We start from the raw sequence: 24,029 nt of genomic DNA, 5'->3' as shown, positions 1-24,029 counted from the left end.
TCAGGAAAGGGGAGTCGGTATCATACAAATGTGATCTCTACCCCTAATCTGGAAAGTTTTGTGTTTGGGGATTTAATCTTGTGCATATCTTGTGACATACAGCACATGACCATTATTACCCAGAATGGTCCCAGAGGGATTTTGGTGCGCTTAATGCTTGGCACCAAGGACCTCACTGAGAGTCATCTATGTACATGAGATGACTGCATTAAATATACATGTAAAATAGGGAAAGGGTGAAAGAGTCCAGCTCAAAGGATTAGACAGTCATATATTACAAAAGGGAATGCAATTATCTTTGGTTATTCTTATCCAAAGATAAGGAAATACAGAATATTAGAGAGCTATGTTAGTGCATTACCAGGACAACAAGAGGACGCCAAGGGATGCAGGCCAGGGCATGTTTGAGATAGCCCTTGGCCTCTGGCCTCGGTCCCTTAAGCTGGGCTCTATGCCTACTTTATCCCATTTGGTTTGAGCATTCCCTCCCATTGCTCTTTTTCCTCACCTTTTTTATCTTGGGATTTAGACTATACAGCAAATTGAAGGCTTTTTATTGAAGACCATTGAAATACCAAGAAACATATAAAAAGCAAACTTTTCTTTGGAGAAATAAAGGTTATTTAGCTCATCTACTTTTAAAACTGAAAATTAAGAATAGAAAATATAAGCTTTACTAAAGCAGTTAAACAAATAATAAGGGAAAAGTGTTGGAGGGAGAAGAAAAAGAGAAGAAAGAAAAAGAGAGGAGAAGAAGAGAGAAAAGGTCAAGAGAGACAAAGAGCAGGTGAAGGAAGGACAAAGAGATGGAAGAACAGAATGTGGGAGAGATCAGGAAAGGGGGTGAGCACAGAGAAGGGCAGAGGCAAGCAGGCCAGAATGAAGAGTGTGGCTTTGGTGCCAGAGATCTGGATTCTAAATCTATAAAAATCCTATGTCAAATATCATACTTAGTGGTGAATAGTGAAAGGATCCCCCTGAGATTAGGAATGAGAGTAGGATGGCTACTGTCACTACTTCTATTCAACCTCATACTGGAGGTCTTAGCTAGTGGAGTAAGGCAAGAAAAACAAATGTAAGCAAAGGGAGAAATAAAACTCAGTAGTCATAGGCAACATGATTTGTATGCACAGAAAATCCCAAAGTGACTTTAATAAGGTCCCTGGATGCAAGTTCATGAACACAAACAAAGAGAAATGGAGACTTATAAAATTATGTTTTCAATAACATAAAAAACTTCAGATGCCTTTCTGAGCTTCATTTTTTCTCAGGTGTAAAATTAGGGCTACGACAAAAATAACAATAACAATAATAGCAGCAACAGCAGCTGGGATTTATTGAGTACCTACTGCCAGACATTGCTCTAAATGTTTACGTGGATTATTTCTTTTAACCTTCACAACCTTTTAATGTTTGCTGTGAGAATTAAGTGAGGAAATATATGTAAAACACTTAGCAAATTGCCTGTGTATAATAAATTCTCAATAAATTTTAGCTATATAAAAATAGGCAGGTACTTCCCTGGTGGCGCAGTGGTTGGGAGTCCGCCTGCCAATGCAGGGGACACAGGGTCCAGCCCTGGTCCCGGAGGACCACACATGCCGCGGAGCAGCTGACCCTGTGCGCTACAACTACTGAGCCTGTGTTCTAGAGCCCGTGCGCCACAACTACTGAAGCCCACGTGCCTAGAGCCCGTGCTCTGCAACAAGAGAAGCCACCGCAATGAGAAGCCCGTGCACCGCAACGAAGAGTAGCCCCCACTCGCCGCAACAAGAGAAAGCCCACGACCAGCGACGAAGACCCAACGCAGCCAAAAATTAATTAATTAATTAATTAATTTTAAAAAAATAGGCATTATTTTAGAGAAACTCATAGACTTAGTTGTTAGTAGAACTAAGCTGCTATTCATTTGGCTTACAATTTGTGGAATAAACAGTCATGCATTGTTGTTGTTTTAAAAAAATTGTGAATAGCTCATTAATTCATTTATTCAGCCAAGCACTGCTCTTGCGTCTAGAAATACAGTGGATAAGCAAAACAGACAAAATCCACACTCTAATGGAGTTTACAGTTTAGTAGGAGAAATAGATATTAACCAAATGGTATCACAGATTGTGCTATGAGAATAAGGTCCAGGAGTTATGAGAACATAAAAGGGGGGAGCTGGTCTGGGTTAGAGCGAAAATTCACAGGTGAGCTGAATTCAGAAGGTAAGTGGAACAGGGGCAGGGCTAGGAGAATGTTCCATGCAGAAGAAGCAGTCTGTCTGAAGAGAGAGGTTGGCATGTTTCAGGAACTGAAAAATTGTCTGAGTGGTGGAGTTCAGAGAATGAGGAGAGAGCTGTTGTATGGACTGTGGCTGCAAAGCAGGACAGGGAAGAGGGCATCAAGGCCTTAGGAGCCTTGTTGAGCATTTTCTCAGTGGAGCACAGTACAGTTTTATGCAGAGGACTGATGTGGTCAGATTTGTGTTTTGAAACTCTCCACTGAGGAAACCACTACTGTAGTCTGGGAAAATATGAATGTGTAACCCAGGCTAGGACACCAGCAGCAGAGAGGAATAGTGGGAATATCTGAGAGATGTTTAAGGGGTGGAATTGATGAGGTCTGGTATCAGCTTGGGTGAGGGAGGAAGGATGCTCCACTGATGTCTTCCTCCTGGGATTCAGCTGGAAGAACTGGGTGACTAGGGTGACATTCACTGAGGTGAGGAGTCTTTTCTTCACTGTTAATTAGCTTTACTAACTTAATATGGAAACCTGAGAGGGTATTTGAAGTATTTCTTTTCCTGTGGAAATCTGAATGTCTTATTCATGGGAAAAAGAATGACAGGTTTATGACACTGATATTGGAAACTTAGAGATATTTACTCCTTGTTTCCCCTTCGATTTTCAGAAGATGTCAACTTATTATATCTTTTGTCTTAAAAAAAGGCAAGGATATCAAACTTATAAATTCCTGAAGGTTGCATTTAGAACCAGTCTTCCCACCGTCTCCCTTCCATCAAATCTCTTTCTCCAACCTGAAAAACTGAAATGGATTCAGTGCAGTATCTATGTCTTTAACTTCTTTTTATCAAGCTTTTAAGTCTCTTCTGCCTAGGTCACCAAGCAGTTAGAAATGAGAAAGGAATTATGGGGGTTGGAATATTATTGCCTCATCCAATGATTGTCTAGATTGTCCATATTAAGATTTAACTGCTCTGATGTTCTCTGCCCCTGGATTAGAATGTCTTTGGCAGGTATAGCAGGGCTAGAAAAGACCTTCACATCTCTTGATCAAAGTCTTCAATCTGATGCTGGTGGTGCTGGAGTTGATCTGAACAAGGCTGTGAGAAGGCTCTGGAGTTTGACCCAGGTTACCCAGGACTGACTGGGGCTCCCCAAGCCTTGGCATTATCTCAGAGAATGTCTGCAGCAGATCAGGGTTTGAGCCTTCTGAACTTCCTCCCATTTTTATGTAGCAGAAACTATCCTGTAGGACCCCCAGAAGGGAAGAGAGGCCACTAGTGCTGTAGTCAGAGGGGAATGTGAAGTGGGAGGGTAGTCCTACAGTCTGACCCTTTGCTTAGGTACTGGAAAGGGGGTGAGGGATGTGGCTGATTGTGTGTGTGTGTGTGTGTGTGTGAGTGTGTACCACCCTCAGGTCAGGTGGTAGGCTGTCCCTCTCTCTCTCCCTCTCTTCATCTGTCAGTCTGTCTCTCTCTCCCTCTCACACACACATACACACATGCACACATGCATGCACACCAATATCCTCAGCCGTGCCTGCCTCTCTGTGTCATAGCCCGCCAGCCTCCTTGGTGTAAGGGAATGGAAATAGGACTTCATGTGCTGTCTGAGTTCCCTGCAGCTACCAGACTCTGAGGCAGAGTGAAATCTGAGCATGGAACTCTTGTGGGCTGCATCTGTCCTCTCCCTCCCACCATTCCTAGCTAACAGCCTGACTGTCCCCTGTCTTTGCTCCTGCAGCACTCCACTTCTGTGAGCGTCATGGGCTTTTCCAACACACTGGAGATGGAACTGTCGTCTACCAGGCTGGCGAGGACCTTAGAGCCACAGATCCAGAGTGCGAGCAGCCTGACAGCTGCCCCACCCCAGGTGGTACCAAGCCTGCTGAGTGGCCCCCCACCAACCGTGTCCAGCCTGGTGGGCGGTCAGAACCAGGCTATGCCCAGCCTGACAGCCAGTCACCTGCCGACCATGCCCAGCCTTGTGCGTGGCACACCCCACTCCATGCCCAGCCTGACGAGTGATCCCTCCCAGGCCATCACAAGCCTGGCAAGTGATCACTCTCAGACTGGGCCCAACCTGATGTCTGGTCCCACCCACACTGTACCAAGCCTGGCAGCTTGTCCTCTGCAGAGCATGTCTCCGGCTTCTAACATGCAGTCGGAAACCGGATCCAGCTGCAGTCCTGGCTCTGGCCGAACTTCAGGGAGCCTGTGCCCTGGGGATGGGGCTGACCCCTCCCTGGGGAATGCCCTGTGTAAGGTAGGTCTTGGGGAAATGCCATTCAACTTCCTCTGCTCGTCGCTGGGCAAAAGGGTAGCCCCTGAAGGCCTTATTCTGGCCTTAGCTTAACAGCTCTGTGACCACCGACAGGAAAAACGTCTGATTTCTTTGATTCTTGTTGGCCTTTCACTTTTGAAAGATGGAAAATGAGGATTCTACCCGCTTCACTGACTCTCTGGGACAAGGCCCCACAGCCCCTGGTCCAGACACTTCCAAGGATTTGGCTATCCCCTCAGAACTGGAGGAGCCAATTAACCTCTCTGTGAAAAAACCTGCACTGGTCCCAGTGGTCAACAAATCCGTGGCCCTGCAGCAGTACCAGAGCCCAGAAGGTGAGACTCAGCAGCCTGCCTTTCGTGCTGACCACACACTTGAGCAGATGGGCTCAGCACTGCCGTGAGAAAGAGGTCAGCAGAGCTGCTCTGAGCCTGAGGGAGCAGTGTTTCTCTCGGGCTAAATTCACTTCTCCCCCCAGAACTGACTTACTGATTCCTGTTCTGTTTCCCTCACTGTGGCCATGACTGATCCAGGCATGGCCAGAAATTAGCCTCCTTGTAAAATTCCCCATGCAAAATTTCGGGGGTCTGGGTTATAGGTAGGGGGAAACAGGAAGAGCACATCCCAGAAGGGCTAGCCTTGGCAAAATATTTTAGGGGAAAGAGCATGTCTGACTTCGGAGTGTGATAGATCTAAGTTAGCAGACCTGCTCTATCTCTTTATGTTTGAACCTGGGCAAGATACCTAACCTTTCTGAGTTAGTTTCTTTCTCTGTAAATGGGGCTAATCATAGCTACTTCATAGTCTATTGGGACAAATAACTACAGTGAAATCACTTGATGACTTACTCTGTAGTAACAAGAATTTGCCTTGCACCTGGCATTAATGTAGATTTGTGCCTCATAGTAAAGGGAATTTGGACTGGTGGAGGTTGGCTCTGATTCTCTTCTCAGCTACCCACACCCTTTCTCAAATGTGGCTAGGCTAAGGCTCCTTCCTTCTGGAGAAAGTGAGGGAGTTGGGAAGTTAGCAACTGCCTAGTGAGCACTGGGGGCCTTCTCATTTCAGTGTATGATTCATAAATGTTTAGTGTGTAATGATCAGTCTATTTCCTACATATTTAATAGATGAAAATGAAACAATCTTTCTCTTTTTTTCCTCACACTGGTTCTTCTTAACTACACAATAATGTAACCCCGAATTTTAAGCAATTAAATTTTTGAACCCTGCTTGCCCATAGAAAGTGCTCAGGACAGTGTCTGGTGCTGAGTGGGCGCTCAGTAAATGCTAGTGTCCTCCTCTTTCCCCACACTGCTCCCTGCCCATCTGCACAGACTGCACTTCTCAGGGGAGGGTTCCTGGGAGCCTCTTGCCCCTGGAGGGTGAGCTGGATTCTCAGGCTGTGCTGAAATCCCAGCACTTGGCTGAAAAGGCAGGGGTTGGACAGAATGACTCCTAAGAGCAGGTGACACCAGTGCATGTATGGGGAACAAGTGATTTCTGAGCTCATTTTGAGGGTGAGAAGCTGGACCCTTGGCACCTGACCAAACCCTCACCCCCAGGCAGCCTCTGAGTGTTACCTTTGTTTATCTTTTTAAAAGAAAGTGGCCTTCTTCCCCCCTCAGGAGGGGGAGATATGGTAGGATTGTCACCACTATGAGTGCTTACAATGTTGGTAACAATGGTGTGACAGGTGTGTGGCCAAAGTATGAGTAGCAGATATGAGTAGAAGGTGTGGGTGACAGGGTGTGTTATCATAAGTGTATTTGTTTGTCTTTTGCCTTAGAGTGTGAGAATTTTGAACAAGGAACCCTAGGCCTGGGTACAAAAGGGAACCAGAGCATCAGGTAACAGACGCTGGGCCCACCCTCCCTCTCTCACCCTCCAACCTCATGTCCTGGGAGGTTGGCACAGGAAGTGAGCATCCTTGATGACTTAACTAGAAGCAGAAGTTTGCCTGCAACTGTCTTCTTCAACCCCCAGACCCTGGAGTCGGGTGTGTGGTTGGGCATCTGGGATGGTTGTGGGAGGATGTCCTGGCTCCTGCACCGTGAGGCATGCAGTCTGTGCGCCGTCCTGCCTCTTCAGGGACCCCCCTTTCTCTGATCAAAGGGCTCCCAGAGGCTGGCAGGACCTGGCCAGGCAGAGCTGGTAGCAGGGTGGAATAGGGGCCTGTAGAGGGTTGGACTGAGGAGATCTTGAGCAGCAATTCAGTTGTGGGATCATGGATGAGCCTGACTTAGAGGTTGGGGCCAGAGGAGGCTCCCACCGAGACCCAGTGATGTCATTCTTGCCCTAGACCCTTCAGTAGTGAGCCCAAGATTCCCTATGTGCGACTGGAGCGGCTCAAGATCTGTGCTGCCTCCTCAGGAGAGATGCCTGTGTTCAAGCTGAAGCCACAGAAGAATGAGCAGGATGGGAGCTTCCTGCTGATCATTGAATGTGGTGCTGAGTCCTCCAGCATGTCCATTAAGGTACCACTTTTCTCTGCCTTCTCCTTGAACCTTGGCCCAGCCTAGGAGCCTCTCTTTCCTCTCTGCTACTGGGAGAATTCTGGCTCTGGCGTTGTTCTGAGTCTCTGAATGGGGCTGTAGCTTGGCCAGACCTTGTACCCTGCTACAAGTAGTCTGTGAGATGCGCACTAGGAGTGAGCTGTCCTAGTGTTCCTGGGGCTTGGCTGTCTTGGCGTCCTGGAGTAAGTCAGTGCCCAGGGCTTGTCATCTTTCCTCTCCCTCCCTCCACCACTTGGTGCCGTGCTCTGACTACTCAGACTCACTTCTTCCCCAAGGTCAGCCAGAACCACCTGTCTGATGCCATCCAGGCCCCAAACCTGGGGGGAAGAAAGGTCACTGTCACATCTCTGGCTGGGCAGCGGCCACCAGAAGTGGAGAGTGCATCTCCTGAAGAACACAGGCTCATTCCTCGAACCCCTGGAGCCAAGAAGGGGCCCCCAGTACCGATAGAGAATGAGGATTTCTGTGCTGTGTGCCTCAACGGGGGAGAGTTGCTGTGCTGTGACCGCTGCCCCAAAGTGTACCACCTTTCCTGCCACTTGCCAGCCTTGCTCAGCTTCCCAGGGTGAGTCATGCCAACCCCAGGCCCTGGCCAGGATAGCATGGTGATCTTCCAAGGGAGATTATTCCAGGCCAGGCCCACAGAGCTCCCTCAGGTGGACTTCCTGCCCTCTCTGGGCCTGCATGAATTACAGGTCTGTGACTTCGTGGCGCTATAGCTGTGTGTCTTCTGCACACAGACAGGTGGATGCTTCCCTTCCTCCTCTGTTCCCAGCTTCCTCCTGTCCAGATTTGTCACTATACCCCTCTCCCAGACCCTTGCTAACCCCTAGTTTTCTGGATTCACTAAATCCTGAGTTACTAAATTTCTTTCAAGCTTGTGGCTAGGAAGCCATTCTCTACAGGGCAGGGCAGGGCTAGGGACTCAGTTTCTCATGTCACCACCCCCCAAGCTTGTCTTGGGGTAGTGGGACAAGGGAGGGGGCTCTGGGCAATGTGCTGAGGGCTAACTGGGCCTCACTTGTCTCTGCAGGGGGGATTGGGTGTGTACCTTGTGCCGCAGCCTGACCCAGCCTGAGATGGAGTACGACTGCGAGAATGCCCGCTATGACCAGCCTGGAGTGCGGGCGCCTCCTGGCCTGAGCGCGTGTGACCAGAAGGTAGGGAGGGGTCTCTGGGGCAGCCTGCCTGTGCCCATGGGGGCTGAGTCTTTTCTGAGGGGGTGAGAGGCCTCTCTGGATCCCTCTCTTTTGGGCTATGCCTATGGGGGTTGACTATGATTTTTCTTCTGCCAGCTGTTTCCCTCTGGCCTGGGCGGCTGAACTGTGCCTTAGTATAGTGACTCATACCCTGTGGGACAGAGCCATCAGGGTCACTATCGTTAGTCCTTACTGAGGTGGGGCCAGAACAAAGTAACACGGTTGCCAACTCTGCTTTCTGCAGAAGTGTGAGAAGCTGGTACTGTCCTTGTGCTGCAACAGCCTCAGCCTGCCCTTCCACGAGCCTGTCAGCCCGCTGGTAAGGAAAGCCTCACCGCTTCTGCCGGCTACTGGACTTTCTGCTCAGAGCGCCCTGGGCCTGGAGCAGATCGTGGCGGTGCCCAGGGTGGGCTCAGAGCATGGCCACTGGAAGCAGGAGTAATTTGTGCATGGCGTAGGGGACCCGGGGGCCATGGCCACTACAGTCCCCCAGCCAACAGCTGCTGCTGTGTCAGACCTGACTTGACATGTAAACCACTCCTCCTTTTCCCTTTCTCTTTGTCTTTTCCCTCCACACGTTTCTTCTTGCTGCCTTTGTCTTATGTTCTACTATTTCCATTCCAACTCATTCTCTCTCTCTCCTTCCTTCTTATCCTTCGCTCTTTCCTCTACTTCTCTCTTCCTATTTGCTTCCTCTTCTCTCCTCCCACAAGGCCCGGCATTACTACCAGATTATCAAGAGACCCATGGACCTGTCGATCATCCGGAGGAAGCTGCAAAAGAAGGACCCAGCTCACTACACCACCCCAGAGGAGGTGGTATCAGACGTCCGCCTCATGTTCTGGAACTGTGCTAAGTTCAATTATGTATGTCTTCCCTGTTTTCCCTCTCCCCTATTTCCAGTGACCCCAAGACTGTCATGGCTGGGCAGAAGTGTCTGGTTTGGGCCTGGGCTGCCATGAGGAACTGGGAGCAGGCCTCCTGGGGCCTACCGTAGTGAATGTTTATAAGCTCTTTCCCACATTTGGGCCTCAGCATGGACTCAGGAGGAATATGGGGGCTGCTAGAGACTGGCCATCTGTGGGTAACTGTCAGGGTCACGTCTGCTTTAAGAGCTGATACTAAACTGGTTATCCTGGGCCCTGAGGAGAAAATGTAAAGTTCCAGACATCCAGGAGACCCAGCCAGGCTTTGCGCTCTCTGTATAGCTCTTGAGGGGCCTGGAAGAGATGGGCTGGTGGAAGGGGGCCAGACCCTCACTGCTCTCCTCCCGCTTCAGCCCGACTCCGAGGTTGCAGAGGCAGGCCGCTGCCTGGAGGTGTTCTTTGAGGGCTGGTTGAAGGAGATCTACCCGGAGAAACGGTTTGCTCAGCCAAGGCAGGAGGACTCAGACTCTGAGGAGGAGTCTAGTGAGCGTGGGAATTCCACTCCCCAGGGCTTTCCATGGCCCCACTACATGCAGGAGGGCATCCAACCCAAGAGGCGGCGGCGACATATGGTAAGGAGGTGCTGCCAGCTGGCAGGCAGGTGGGTGGGTGATCGGGCTGGCAGGGGGCACCCACGCAGCATGTACAGAGTAACCGGAAGTGAAGCTGCTCAGGTGGCACAAGAGAGTGGTGACAATGAGCCCTCACTTGCAACCCCTTAGCCTAAGACAAAGGCAAGGCAGTGCAGGGCTCATCAGCTCCAAGGACCACTGAGGCTCAGAGCCCTGAGACATGGGTGTACCTGCCCAGGGCCACCCAGAAAATTAGCAGCAGGACCAGGCCTCCTGACTCCCAGCTCAGTGCTGGTTACTCCACACTGTGACGCCCATAAGAAGAGAAGGACCTGGTCTCAGTGCCTGATCTCAACTTGGGTTTGGCAGAAAGGGAGAGTCTTTTCAGCCCCTTGGTGTAGAGAAGGAAGGAGAGGTTTTGCTTGCAGGAAAGACATCTAATCTGACCTTTGGTCTCACCTGTGCAGACCTGAAACATCAATTCAGTGCTATTTAATTCCGCTGAAATGTATTGCCTGCCCACTGTGTGCCAGGGTCTGACTAGCCATCCCCGGTTGTTTGCAGCACTTGGCACACAGTGTTCAGTGGCTTCAGTGCGTTTTGCTGTTGCATTCCTGGGGTAGAATAAAACACTTTGGCTCTGGGGAATCCCAGTCTGGACAGTTGGCCTTTTCACATTGATAAACCCTACACTGGGCCATTCTGATTCCAAATATTTTTTTCTTCTTTCAGGAGAATGAAAGAGCAAAAAGAGTGTCGTTCCGCCTGGCCAACAGCATCTCCCAGGTGTGAGGGCTGGAAGGAGACCAAGTGCTCTGGCGGCTGGTGCCCCATCCTGTTGACCACTCCTCCCCACCTTTCAGCTCATTCTCTTTGGATTGTGGATGTGAGACAAGTCTTGTTGAGCTCATAGTGCCCTTCTTTGCCGTTTGCATCTTACAGCATTTATTTTGGAGCCATAGTGCATCCACTACGGAGAATAAACAGCAAAGAGGGGGGTGTTCCCTATTACCAGAACCATCAGATGTGTAGGGTCCACTTGACAAGACCAAGCCCAGTTAGGCTTGGGAGGACCAAACTTCCTTGGTGAATTCTTTCTGCTGAGGAAGGCAGACATTTCTCACCTTTCAGTGTGCAGGGCTCAGGAGCAATGTATATATCTGAACTCCTCCTGGGCCCAGAAGAGGGTAAAAGAAGGGAGAGAGGTTCTGACATATGGCAGGCCTGTGATCCCTGGCCCAGCACAGCCAAAGACTGTCACTGTTTGCCTTTGTTTGGCCTGCTCGGACAGAGGCACCTGCCCTGGACAGGGCAATGAGGCTTCTAGAGGCCATAGGTCTCAACTGGTGCCTATTCGGGTTCTAACGGTTTTCAGGGTATTTGTTTTTCATGCCCCCTTTCCTGATGCTGACTTAGGTGGCCTCTGTGAAGCTCTGGATAGTATGGCATTCTTGATGGGGCTGGGTGGCTGTGCAGAGACCACTTACATCTTTAGGCTCAGATTTCACTGGCAGGCTTAAGAAGATGTTAACTTCAGAGCGTGCCATCTGTGCCACTACTTTGGTGTCAGAACCTGCTTCTTAGAAGTGATTGTTGGTGGCCACCCCTTCATTATGTCCATTCAGAGGTCCAGACCCTGAGTTCTGCTTGGGAAAACTATGAGGAAGCTGCTGTCTGCTTCACATACAGAGGTTCCAGGCCAAGGAGAATGACCCACAACCAGCTCACTCTGCTGGGTCTCTCCTCCTGCTTAGAGATCCTAGTTCTCAACTTCTCCACTTCACAGAGCCAAAGATCAGAAGTGAGTCCTCTGACTCACCTGCCCTCAGGCTGTCCACAGCCCAGAAAAAGCCAAGACTCTGCTGGCAGCCCTTTTTTTGTTGGAGGTTGGAGAAGGCCAGAGGGACCAGCAGGAGCCAGACCTAAGCATTCGTGGAAGTTCTATCTGGGGTGGAAAAGGGGAAAACTGAGAGGCGAGAAGCCTCTTTGGTGTCCTTTGGTGACCCTGAAGCAACTTCAGGACTTTATTTCTCCTAGAATGCAGAGAGAAGTGTTCTGGAGGTCACAGGCACAGGAGCGGAGCTCCAGGCTGCATCTCGGCTGGATTGTTGTGGTCTGTGCAAGGTGTTTGGGAGGAAAAGGCATAGGCAGATGATGCTGGGGGTCAGGCCACCTCACGAGCAAGGGCTTGGTTGAGAAGGAACCTATTGCTGATGTTGGCTTGGCCTGGGGACAGCTCTCCCTGGTCCTGTCATGGCTTAGCTAATTTCAAGGGGGCTGTAGGTCATGGCTTTACTTTTGCTAAGAGATGCAGTTTAAGGAAGTTCTTATTTGTAGGGCCCTTGTTAGTGGGATAATTTTGATCAGAGAAAACATTTCTTCTCTCCTTGTGAGTGGATGGGACTGCTCGTTTCTTTTCCACCCAGGCTGAGAGAGCATCTTCACTTCAAAGCAGACTGTGCCCACTGACTTGCCATTCTTTCACCAGCACATGCCAAGCTCTCCTAAGCAGATGAACTTCCATAATCCTATTTTCTAGTTTGGGGTAACTAAGTCTTGAATAATCCAGTAGCCAGGCAATCTTTGCATGTAACCCTCTACTCTTTGGAGCTCACCTGACTTTATGGTTTGGGCTCTGACCACTTCCCTTTCAATTTTCAAATCTTTTTCTCTGTTTAGTTGGCTTGGCAAGGTTCTCTCTGTAATTACCTCATTAATTCCTCCTCTTGGTCATCTTTCCTTTGTGTGGCCCACCTTCACACCTTCTCTGAATGAGCTTCACCAGTGTTTTGTGTTGGGCAGCTGGGTGAGGGCTATGACAGGCTCAAACCCAATTGACATCTTTCCCCAAGACCAGCTAGAAACCACAAATATGAAGCAAAATACCTAGTTAAGTGCTTGGCTTCACTTCTATCAGTGAAGTTCCCAGCTTGGGTGTAGCCTGCTGGGCCAGTGGACCTTAGTAATGTGGTAGAGAGTCACATATTCCCTTCCCACTGCAGAGACCCTGCATGCTGAGAAGCTCCCTTTAGGCACCTGAGCAGTGGGGGAGGGGTGGGAGGTAGGGTGTCCTTTCCTCCAAGGGTGCGAGGCCCTGGCCCACCATCCCTACGTTGGTTACCCCACAACAGTGCCCTCTCCCTGGCTTTTCCTGTGTACCTAGCACCAGTGTTTTAACTGATGGTTTTGTTTTGTTTTTGCATGCAGAAAACAACATGATGTTTCAGAAGTTGAACAAAAGGCTACTAGCTGAGTGACTGACTTCACTGGCTCTTTGCTAACATTTGAGCTAATCCTGTTTTTGACTTATTCCCATAATGGCCCCATTTTGGAGTCAGTTAAGTCCTTTGGTCATTGACAAAGTCAGGAAATGGAAATACAATGAGTTCTGGATTCTTATGGTATAGAATGCAGTCCTAGAAGAGAAATTGGGTTTCTTGGGTATACTGAGAAACAGAAGAATGGAGTGGCTTCGGTTGATGCAAAGGAGATTTTAGTGCACTCTTCTAGAAATGGGTAGGTTGGCCTTGCCTAACTTCCAGCGATTGCCAGCTACACACCCTGCCTGTCTTTGCAGGTACCCCCTCCCTGGCAGCAGCCACCAGATCCTCTGCAGGCTCTGCTCCACAGAAGACCCTACCATCAACCCTGGCGGACTCTGGCTCTCTGTACCCATTTCTGGCAACAGGTCTTTGCCTTGCCTCTAAGACTTAGACCTTTTCTTGTTTGTTCCTGGGCTCTGCTCTGCTTTCTCTCTCACTCCATGGTGTCACCTATAGTCTTCTCTTCTGAACTCCTGAACTGAGACTTTGTTCCTTTTGGATTACCATCCCCTATGCTTCCTCTTCTCCCACTCCAACACTGCTATTAAATAAATTGCCTGCTCCTTTAGCCCAGTTCCAAGACCTTAGCTTTCTGTTCTCCCAGTCTTTCAGCTTTCTCCTGGACTTCTTCCTCTCCTGAGCCTAAACCCATGGCCCATGACACACTGACGGTTTTGTCAGCATCCTGAACTTCCTCATCTCCTCCAACTTCTGCTGAAACTATCAACCATTCTCCATTTTCTGCATCAACCTATTTTTTGCTCCCTCTCTCTGGGCCCCTAAGCATGAAAAATTCAGAGTTGACAGTCTCAGTTGGGCTCTCAGTATTGATTGGTGTGTCTTTGACTTGTTACTACTCTGCTTTCTATCCATGCCCTTCATCTTTGCTGTCAGCAAATGACTGGCCTCATTGCCTACTTCACAGAAGAGAGGCCCTAAAGCAAAAACTTTCCTGTCCGTGTGCTCCTCTCCCCCTCCCATCCCTCTGTGTCTGTATCCCTCCTCAGGTCCTTTCCAGTTGCTCCTATTTGGTGCTCTGTTCTTGAATCCTGCTATATGTCTTCCAAGACTTTGCTCCATTGTATATCCCACTGCTCCCATTTTCCAGGGTCTTCAACCTCCCTCTCCATTGATTACCTCCACATAGCTTACAAACAAACAAAGTTCTCCCCAAGATTAAAACAAAATTTCTTAGAGTCTGTCGCACTTACAGATTTTTCCTCAATAGCCAAGTTTCTTTAAAAAAAATCTTTCCATTGATTTCTTCTTCATCACTTTCCAATCCTCTATAGATTTTCATAAAAGTCACCAGTGACCACCCAGTTGCCAAATCAAGCGAATACCTTTCGGTCCTCAACAGTCTTGAACTCTCTACAGCATTTCACATCATCTGCCACTTCCTGTTTGAAAAACCCTCTTCACTTGGCTTTCATGACAGCACAATTCTCTGGATTATCCTCTTACCTTTCAGCCACACAGGCTGAGCCTTCCTTGAAATATTGACAGGGGGACACATCTGTAGCTTTCTGTGGTCTCTCCTCTTTAGGGGTAGGATAGTCAGGAGGAAGCACAGCTGCTCCTGCTCCCTACCCTCTGTGTCTGCCTGTTCTCTTTGAGTTCATTTCTTCTCCTGGACTCAGTTCTCCTCATGCCAAGCATGTGTATGAGCTCTGCTGGGAGGACACCATCTGTGATTGTCTCTGCCTGTCTCTCCCAGTGCAGCACAGAGACAGATTTTAGCCGTGTTTGCTAAGAGGCCCCATATAAATCAGCCCAAGAACGTGGACTGGATCTTACCAAGAAGGAACTTGGTAAGCTGGATTACCCAGCTGGTGGGCAGCTCTTCACCAGGATCCTCATACCAGTTAGCGCCTGCCTTGGTCGGTAAGGTCTTGGAATCATGGTAAGCATGTTTCCATGCATGGTTCAGTTCTGCTAGCCAGGGGGAGAATCCTGGGGGGGGGCGGGGGGGGGTGTCTGCCACTGGTAACATTCTGACGGAAGGAAACTGGGCAGTGCTGTGATTCATCACTTGCTTGGGGTTCAGCTGGGGTCAGCCTGGCCCCTTTAGCTGGGTCTTTCCCGTCTGTTCTGGTCACCACCACCTGCTTGCTCCAGTTGTTCCTGGAGCTAGAAGCAGATGCCGGTTGTTTTCTTGGAGGCAGGAGGGTATGGTAGAAAGATATCTGACTTGAGATGCTAAACACCAAAATTTTGGCTCTGCCAGTTGTGAACTGTGTGACCTTGGGTACAGTTTCCCCATCTATAAAGTTGTGGGGAGGAAGGATGGTGAAAACAGTGCTCTCTCAGAGGCTCTCCAGCTCTAAAGATGGTAATGGTGATTCTAATTCTAAAGCTCAGGCCACACAGGGAGCAAGGGAACACTGGAGCAGTTCACAGCTAGGGAGTCTTGACCAAGGCAGGGCAAAGGGACTCACAGGCCAAAATGAGCTGCTTTGAGGAAAGTCTTTAGTAGCTGGTGCTGCTTCTGGAGTCATATACCCATTCCTCAAACTGCACCCCTTCGTTGGCTATGTAGGGTGAGTTCCTCCTAGGCCTTTTCTAGAAGTGGACGTTGGATCCCAAGTGGTTGGGGGCATGAGGGAAGAACATGATAAGGGGAAGTGTCACTGATCTTAATAGGACCTACACATTCTAGAACAAATTAAAAGATAGCACTTTTCTTTACCAGTAATTGTGTCCTGGAGTGTTTTTTGAGTGGAGATGGTTGAACATGCTTCATGGTCTTCTCACCCTCAGACTCCAACATCATTAAGACACAAGGTGAGGAAGAGTAGACTGGGGAGCTTCCTCTCTAGGGAAGAACTCAGCTCTCTGCTTCTTATTGCACGAACACATCCTGTTCTTTAAAATACAGGCAGCAAGTCTGAAGGAGAGTTAGGGGGAAAAGCATCTTAAGAATGCCCACCACTTCTGGACGTTAAACACTTTAGGAATATCCTTTATATAGTGATATCCCCCAGTTACCTAACCTTAGTGCTCCTCTCTGCCCAATGGTTTCTAGCCATTGTGGGGGTTAAGGACACTGTAATGAATATTTGTCATTCATTTTGACCTAACTACCTAGGTAGGCCCTGTTTTTCCAAAGCACAGAGTGCCTCATCCTGTTTTTCATCCTGAATTCCTCTCAGGGTACATGTCAGTCAGTGCCTGCTGTGACTGATAGCTTAATCCTTGTCCAACTGGGTGGTGAGCGATGCACTTTGTTCTTCTTTGTTTGCAAGGGGAAGTATCTCTTTCAGAAGTTTTCTAGCTAATAATGGAAGGGTTGGTAAACTGGAATATCACCATTTTTCAACCCCCAGTGAATGAATGGATCTAGACAGTGACCATCCAAGGTTACCCATATCACAGAGACATCCGGACATTACATGTCTCCTGATACACAACATCATCTATGAAGTGTTTCCAAATAAATAGAATCTGAATCTAATCAAGTCTCTAGATTTAACTACCAATTTACAGATGTAGTTCCCAATTGAGAGGAAAAACAAAGAACAGAGGAACATTTAAAATGACATCACAAGGATACAATCAGTAAAATCCAGTCTGTGAGCAATGACAGAACAAATGACCTGGTTTCTTCAACAAATGTATTGCAAGGAAAAAAAAAAGAGATGGGGGGGAAACCTACAGACTAAAGAGACTTAAAAAAGCATATAAAACAATTGCAAAGTATGGAACTTATTTGCATCCTGGTTTAAAGAATATTATGAGACGATTGGGAATAGATGAAAACTCAGGATATTTGATGATATTAGGATTTATTATTTTTAGTGTTATTATTACTTTATATTATCTTTAATTTTTATGTTACTTTTTAGGTGTGATCAAGATTTGTAACAGTAGAATATTAGAAACAATGAAAAGCCTATAGAAGATGGTTAAATAATTAATATGATATAATTTAAAATGATATTTAAAGAGTCTATAGGCATACTTGAACTGAGACAAAGACTCTCAAAGTCTTTGTTTGAATTAGGAATCCAACAGAGTCAGAAGATACATAAAGGGAGAAAGAAATTCTAAACTTCTTCTGGCTTGAGAAACCTCTCAAGTATTTCAGAAAGCAGAGATATCAGTTAAAATAATTATCGAGCTCATTTGAAAGGACATTATTGGGACAAGTGGGGAAATTTTAATACGGGCTGATAACTTGTATTAATATTAAGCTTCCTGAGAGCGATACTTTGAGCTGTGGTTACAGAGGAAAAAGGCCTTGTTTTTAGGTGGTACATGCTAAAGTGTTTAGGGACAAAGGATCATGATGTCTGCAACTAACTCTCAGGGGTAGAAAAACTACATATTACATTATTAGAAGTAAAACAGATGTGGCAAAAAGTTAACAACTGGTAAATCTAGATGAAGGGGACATGGATGTTTATTACACTGTTCTTGGGAGGGAAAAGGGCAAATAATTTTAACAAATGGAATATGAGGCATGCCATGTTTGCATCTAGAATAACAACATGGAAAATAATTAGGAGATGATGCTAAACTGAAAAAAGCAAAACAGAATTATATGTAAAATAAAAGAAAAAAGATACAAATACAAATATATAAAATGTTATTATCCTAAAATATATTAGGGTGGTAGCATTATGCATAATTTTTCTGTCTTTTTCCCAAACTTTGGTGTTAAAATGCTGTACTGCTTTTATACAAATACTTTTATATGTATTTTTAAACTTTTATCATGGTATATTTCAAATATCATCTTTTATGTCTTAGCCAAAACCCCTCTTCCGAGAGTTTTTCCTAACTGCCCAGTCTAAAGTGGACCCCAGGCACTCGCTCTCACAATCTTGTTTTATTGTCAGCATAGCACTTACTACTATGTGTATTTATCCATTTCCTTAATTTGTTTTCTTGTACATTGTCTAGGTCGCCCCTCATATGGTGTAAGCTCCCTGAAAGCAGAAATCTTGCCCAGACCCTAGAACAGTGCCTGTAGTTGCTCAACAAATATTTGTTGAATGAATGAATGAAATCAGGTCTTTGTCATCCAACCTCCCATTTTACTGGGAACACTGAAGTCTTGAGAAGGGGAAGGACTTGTCCCAGTTTCCTCATGAGTTGGTGGCGATGTCAGAGCTAGAACTCAAGCCTTGTGACTTAAGTCTCAAAAAGCTCTTCTTTCAAAATGTCTAAGGCCAAAACAGCTCCTGGGCACCAGACAAGTGGCAGGAGTGAGGGAGGATCCACAGCCCATTCCCTTTGTTGCAGTGTGCCAGAAGCCCCCTAGGTGGCGCCAGCGGTGCTCATTTAGCTCTCTGGCAAAGTCAGGAAAGTGTGTGCTAGGGAGACATTTTGATAAGGAGCGGGATATTTGCACAGCCTTAAATTGCCTCTCTACCGACGGCTCATTAGTTGTGAGGGAGAAAAAAATACACAGTAATTAAACAGTGGAGAAAGAAGACAACTCCTTGACTGTGTGATCAAAATAACGTCACCAGTGAGGGACAGGTGGACACATTGTGCATCCGGAAGTGATGCCCTGAGAAGGACACAACATCACCCATCCAATATCGCAGCCTAGAATGCATACTCTGAACCTAATTATGGAGAAACATCAGACAAACCCAAAATGAGGAATGTTATGTTAAAGTCAGGGGATAGGGGGCTGGATTTTAGAAAAATGTCTATGTCACTAATGACAAAGAAAAGCTATGAAAATGTTCCACATTAAAAAAGGCTAAAGACACCAGACAACTAAATGCAATATCCAGGACTAAACTGGGTCCTGTAGTGGAAGGGGGGAAATGCTTAAAGGACATCATTGGGTCAACTGACAAAATTGGAATATGGATAGTAGATTACAGTATTGTATCAATGCTAACTACACTACAGTTGATAACTGTGCTGTGGTTATATAATAAATTACCCTTTTTTTAAGGAAATATGCACTGGAGTATTTAGGAGTAAAAGGCCATAGTGTATGTAACTTACCTTCAAATGGTGCAAAAAATATTTTTTTTATAATTTAAATATGTAAAAATATATTTTAATATAATTTATCTATATTGTACTTTTCAATATATTTATATATTTAATTAGAAAAATACCTAATTAGAAAAAATTAGAAAAATATATACAGGATACAAATAAAGCAAATGGGATAAAATGTTAATAGGTGAATCTGGGTTTAGAGGGTATATGGGTATTCTTTCTACTATTTTTATTTTCACAACTTTTCTGTAAGTTTGAAATTGTTACCAAATGAAATTTAAGAAGAGAAAAATATGAATTAAAGGATGGTGATTCCAGGCACCTCCTCTGCCCACCCATTCCTCTTTCCATTATGCAACAGTTCAGAGCTTGGTACCCTGCCTTATTTGGGTGTGTCTTCTGCTGTCCTCTTTGCTTCCGTCTTTTCTCTACCGAAAGGATTGTGTTTGGCTTCTGGACTCTGAGGCAGAGGCCTAAGCTGGAGGAGGTGAAATTACCTCATGGCTGGAAAATGCTACTGCTAGCCTCTGTAAGGGGATGTGGAGAGGCAGTGAAGGGCTCTGAGTTTAGTCTCCATCCTCACTCTGGCCTCCAGGAACTGAGGGTGTCTGTGGGGTCAGCTTGTTGGAAGCAATCTGGCTTCGGCTAGGTTTCCCCAGTCATCTTAAAGAGGCATCTGGTATCCAAGGGGCTCAGCTGGGGTGGGTGTGGCAAGAGCCTTGGCAGAATGGGGGACAGGGAGGGCTTAGCTATCCTTTCTTTCTGCCTGTAGTTTCTTGGAAGTGATACAATCCATCTTCTCCCCTGAGCCTGGAATGCTATACACCCTTGAATTCTCAGGAGTCCTTCCAATCTTCCAACGATTGACTTTGCATTAAATCAGCAAGGTTGGATGTCAGGTAATAGGGAGGTGGAATATTTGCCTCAGGTTTGATCCTGCACTTCTTCCTGAGATGGCTTCTGGTGGTGTTTCCTCTGGCTCCACACTCTTCACGTATGAGTAAAAGAGACTTCATCCCTCCATCCCCATGCTGGGACCTGGTCTGCCCTGTGCCTTACCCAGTCAGGCTCATAGGAGAAGGAGGTCAGTCTCTGCAGTCAGCTGGGAAAAATGAGGAGGGTCTGGACTAAAGCTCCAGCTCCCTTTACTCACCTTGTAAGTCAAGCAGGAAGCGGTTACTCCCTCTTATCTGAGCTCTGTAAATGAAGTTCCGGGCTGTGAACTCCCTTAGACATAGCCAAAAGATGTTTGAATGAACCAGTCAAACTTCCAAATGAATGGTGTTTTTAATCACTGAACCATTGCAAGACTCATTATTAGCTTTCGTTACTCTTTTGGCCAACTTTGGTAGGAAACCTTGAAGACCGTTGACAGTAATGGCTGTCTTGCACTCACAGGTAAGTGAGGCAGTGAAGCCTAATGGTTAGGAGCACAGACTCTGGACCAGAACAGCCTGGATGGGACTCACACGTACCAGCTGTGTGATCTTGGACAAATCACTGTACTTTTGTTTCTTTGTCTGTAAAATAAGGATAATAACAGTACTTATCTCATGGAGCTGTTGTGAGGATTGAATAAGTTAAAATACAGAAAGCATTTGGGACAGTGCCTGGAACAGAGTTGATGATATTAGGTGAGTGAATATCACCTGTATTTTGTGAAAACTAAGACACCAAGATGCTGGCACTTTCTTGGTCCTTCAGGGAGACTTTTACACATGTCAGGACTGCTACCTGGCTGACAGCAATAGTAATATGTAATCAATTATGCAACCCAATTTCAAAGAAGTTTAAAAAGTGAAAAATACGTGGGTTTTAGAATCCATGAAATATAAAGTATTATTTAGTTGTTTTTACTTTACTCTTTGAGACATAATTCATATACCTAATATTCACTTTTTAAAAGTGTACAATTTAATGGTTTTTAGTATATTCACAAGGTTGTTCAACCATCACCACCGTCTAATTTTAGAACATTTTTATCACCTCCAAAAGAAATTCTATACCTGTTAACAGTCTCTCCCCATTCCCTCTTCCCAGTTCCTGGCAACCACTAATTTACTTTTTCTCTATACAGACTTGCCTATTTGGGACATTTCATATAAATGGAATCATACAAGATATGGCTTTTTGCATCTGGCTTCTTTCAGTTAGCATAATGTTTTCAAGGTTTATCCATGTTGTAGCATGTATCAGTACTTCATTCCTGTTTGTAGCCAAATACAATTCCATTGTATGGATATACCATTTATTGTTTATCTATTCATCATTTAATGGCCATTTTGGGTTGTTTCCACTTTTGGCTATTATGAATAATGCTTCTATGAACATTTGTAAGTTTTTTGTGTGGACATGTAATTTCAATTCTCTTGGGTACTGGTCATATGATAACTCTATGCTTAATTTTTTTTTTAATTTTATTATTATTTATTTTATTTATTTATTTTTGGCTGCGTTGGGTCTTTGCTGCTGTGCGCGGGCTTTTTCTAGCTGCGGTGAGTGGGGGCTACTCTTCGTTGTGGTACGCGGGCTTCTCTTTTCAGTGGCTTCTCTTGTTGCAGAGCACGGGTTCCAGGCGCCGGGCTTCAGGAGTTGTGGCGCATGGGCTCTGGAGCGTAGGCTCAGTAGTTGTGGCACACGGGCTTAGTTGCTCTGCAGCATGTGGGGTCTTCCCGGACCAGGGCTCGAACCCATGTCCCCTGCATTGGCAGGCGGATTCTTAACCACTGCGCCACAAGGGAAACCCTATGCTTAATTGTTTAATAAACTGCCAGACTATTTTCCAAAGCAGCTATACATTTTATATTCCCACCAGTAATGTATGAAGGTTCCAATTTTTCCACATCATCACCAGCATATATTATTGTCTGTCTTTTTGATTCTAGCCATCCTGGTGGGTATTAAGTGGTATCCCATTATGGTTTTGATTTGCATTTCCCCAATGACAAATGATATTGAACATCTTTTTATGTGCTTATTGGCTTTATGTATATCTACTTTGGAAAAATGTCTTCAAATTCTTTGCCCACTTTTACATTGAGTTATTTGTTTTTTTACTGTTGAGTTGTAGGAATTCTTAATATATTTTAGATACTAGACTCTTGTCACTTGTAAGACTTGCACATATTTTTCTCCCATTTTGTGGGTGTCTTTTATTTTCTTGATAGTCTTTTGAAGCACAAGTTTTAGTTTGATGAAGTCCAATTTATCTATTTTTTCTTTGGTTGCTTTTGCTTTAGATGCCATATCTAAGAAACCATTGCCTAATCCATCTTGAAGATTTATAACTGTGTTTTTTCTAAGAGTTTTATTGTTTTAGCTCCTATGTTTAGGTCTTTGATCCATTTTGAGTTAACTTTTGTATATGGTGTGAGGTACAGGTTCAAATATACTCTCTTGCAGTTTTCCTAGCATCATTTGTTGAAGATTATCCTGTCACCCATTGAATTGCCATGGCACCCTTGTCAGTTGTTCAATGATGCATGGATTTATTTCTGGACTCTCATTTCTATTCTGTTGTTTTATATGTCTATCCTTATGCCAATATGACAGTCTTGATTACTAAAGCTTTGTAGTAAGTTTTGAAATCCGGAAGTGTGAGTCCTCCAACTTTGTTCTTCTTTTTAAGATTGTTTTGCCTCCTCTGAGTTTCTTGCATCTCCATATGAATTTTAGGATCAGATGGTGAATTTCTACAAAAAAGGCAGCTGAAATTTAGGTAAGGATTGCATTGAATTTGTAGATCAATGTGGGGAGTATTTCCATCTAAACAATATCAAGTCTTCCACTCTATGAACCATTAATTTAGTTTTGGCTTGCACTAACCTGAACTCTATTAGTTTTATCTGACAAGGGGGCTGTGTCAGACATCCACAGTTGATCAGAAAAACTGAGTTAATTGCTAAATGTTTATTTCCTTTTGAGCTGTGGGGATAAGGTACAGTTTTACTTTTGTCAAGGTAGGAGAAGAGAAAAGTGGAAAGAAGAGAAAAGTGGTAGAGCCTACCAATAATCAAAGAGCTATCATTAGGATAAAGTTACATTTTGCATTATACATTTTTCAAAGACATGTCCCCCAATTTAAGAAATCTTAATATAACACATAATGATTTTAAAATATCATAATTTATCTTATAGAACAGAAAAATTATGGAGTGATGTTTTTGTGATATAGAGTCTTTTGAATAACAGAGATAAATTGTAATTAATGTGTAAATCAACTGCTTCTTGACTTACGAAAACTGAAGTCCATCTCTTCCCTCCAAGACTTTGGTATTTTTACTAACAGGGTCAACAAACCCTGGAACAAACTATACTAATTGCTTCTATGTTTTGTTACATTGACAAACTTGGATTCTGATCTCTCTTCTTAAATGTCAAGCAATTTGATATTGCATTGTAACAATGATGTTACCATAGAGTGTTTAAGTAAACAGCATATAACACTTGTTGGCAGTGGTGACTTTGATAATTACTGGACTAGGATGAGAGCCGATTGCTGTGCAGTAATGACCCCTGGAATAGACTGAGCTCCCCTTGGCAGTGTCAACAGTTTGTTGCTGTTAGGGGTCATGGTGTTGCAATCCATCACCTCACTGAGAACTGATGACTTCAGACATGGTAACCAGCCGGGATATTTAACATAGCTGCCTTGAGCCACTGGAAAACTTCAAGAAACTTTCTGTCTAAGGCATTTACATAAAGGGTTCCCCAAGAAAACCCAGTAGCTCTATGAACATATTGTAGGGAGTTATGTTTTACTTCCTTGTGTGGTTTCTCTGATTCTTCCCTATAAATATTGGTGACATTTGCACATTAGAAATGAATATTTGTCTATCTGTCAGCCTATTTACCTATTTATCTATCCATCTATATATCAACATGTTCTACAAAGTCTCTTCTTTCCTTCTTCCTGCGCTTCCTTTATTCATTCTTTCATTTACTAATGCCATGATTTTTTATTAAATAGCTACTAACTGCCAGCCACTGTTCCAGGTACTGGGAGCAAGCAATAA

General features: G+C 45.4%; 1 protein-coding gene across 9 annotated transcripts in view; it reads left to right on the top strand.

Moving 5' to 3' along the window:
- The window catches only part of TRIM66 (tripartite motif containing 66), a 101,801-nt gene that overhangs the window by 52,979 nt on the left and 24,793 nt on the right, over positions 1–24,029 (top strand). For 8 of the 9 annotated variants that reach the window (XR_014268198.1, XM_082478062.1, XM_082478059.1 and 5 more), the window contains 10 exons: positions 3,972–4,493; positions 4,654–4,846; positions 6,298–6,358; positions 6,811–6,985; positions 7,300–7,589; positions 8,058–8,184; positions 8,468–8,542; positions 8,937–9,089; positions 9,503–9,721; positions 10,454–10,507. Coding sequence is in view for 8 of the 9 variants with exons in the window: in XM_082478062.1 (XP_082334188.1) it covers positions 3,972–4,493; positions 4,654–4,846; positions 6,298–6,358; positions 6,811–6,985; positions 7,300–7,589; positions 8,058–8,184; positions 8,468–8,542; positions 8,937–9,089; positions 9,503–9,721; positions 10,454–10,507 (1,869 nt within the window). In the remaining variant the exon portion in view is untranslated. Of the gene's footprint in view, positions 1–3,971; positions 4,494–4,653; positions 4,847–6,297; positions 6,359–6,810; positions 6,986–7,299; positions 7,590–8,057; positions 8,185–8,467; positions 8,543–8,936; positions 9,090–9,502; positions 9,722–10,453; positions 10,508–12,928; positions 15,736–24,029 lie in introns of those variants that run through there. The other variant, XM_082478064.1, reaches the window with a different exon arrangement.

This window comes from Balaenoptera physalus (genome assembly GCF_965194825.1).
Source record: "Balaenoptera physalus genome assembly, chromosome: 10".
NCBI classification, from domain to species: Eukaryota; Metazoa; Chordata; class Mammalia; order Artiodactyla; family Balaenopteridae; genus Balaenoptera; species Balaenoptera physalus.
The sequence above is the reverse complement of the archived record's forward strand: the minus strand, read 5'-3'. Positions and strand labels throughout refer to the sequence as shown.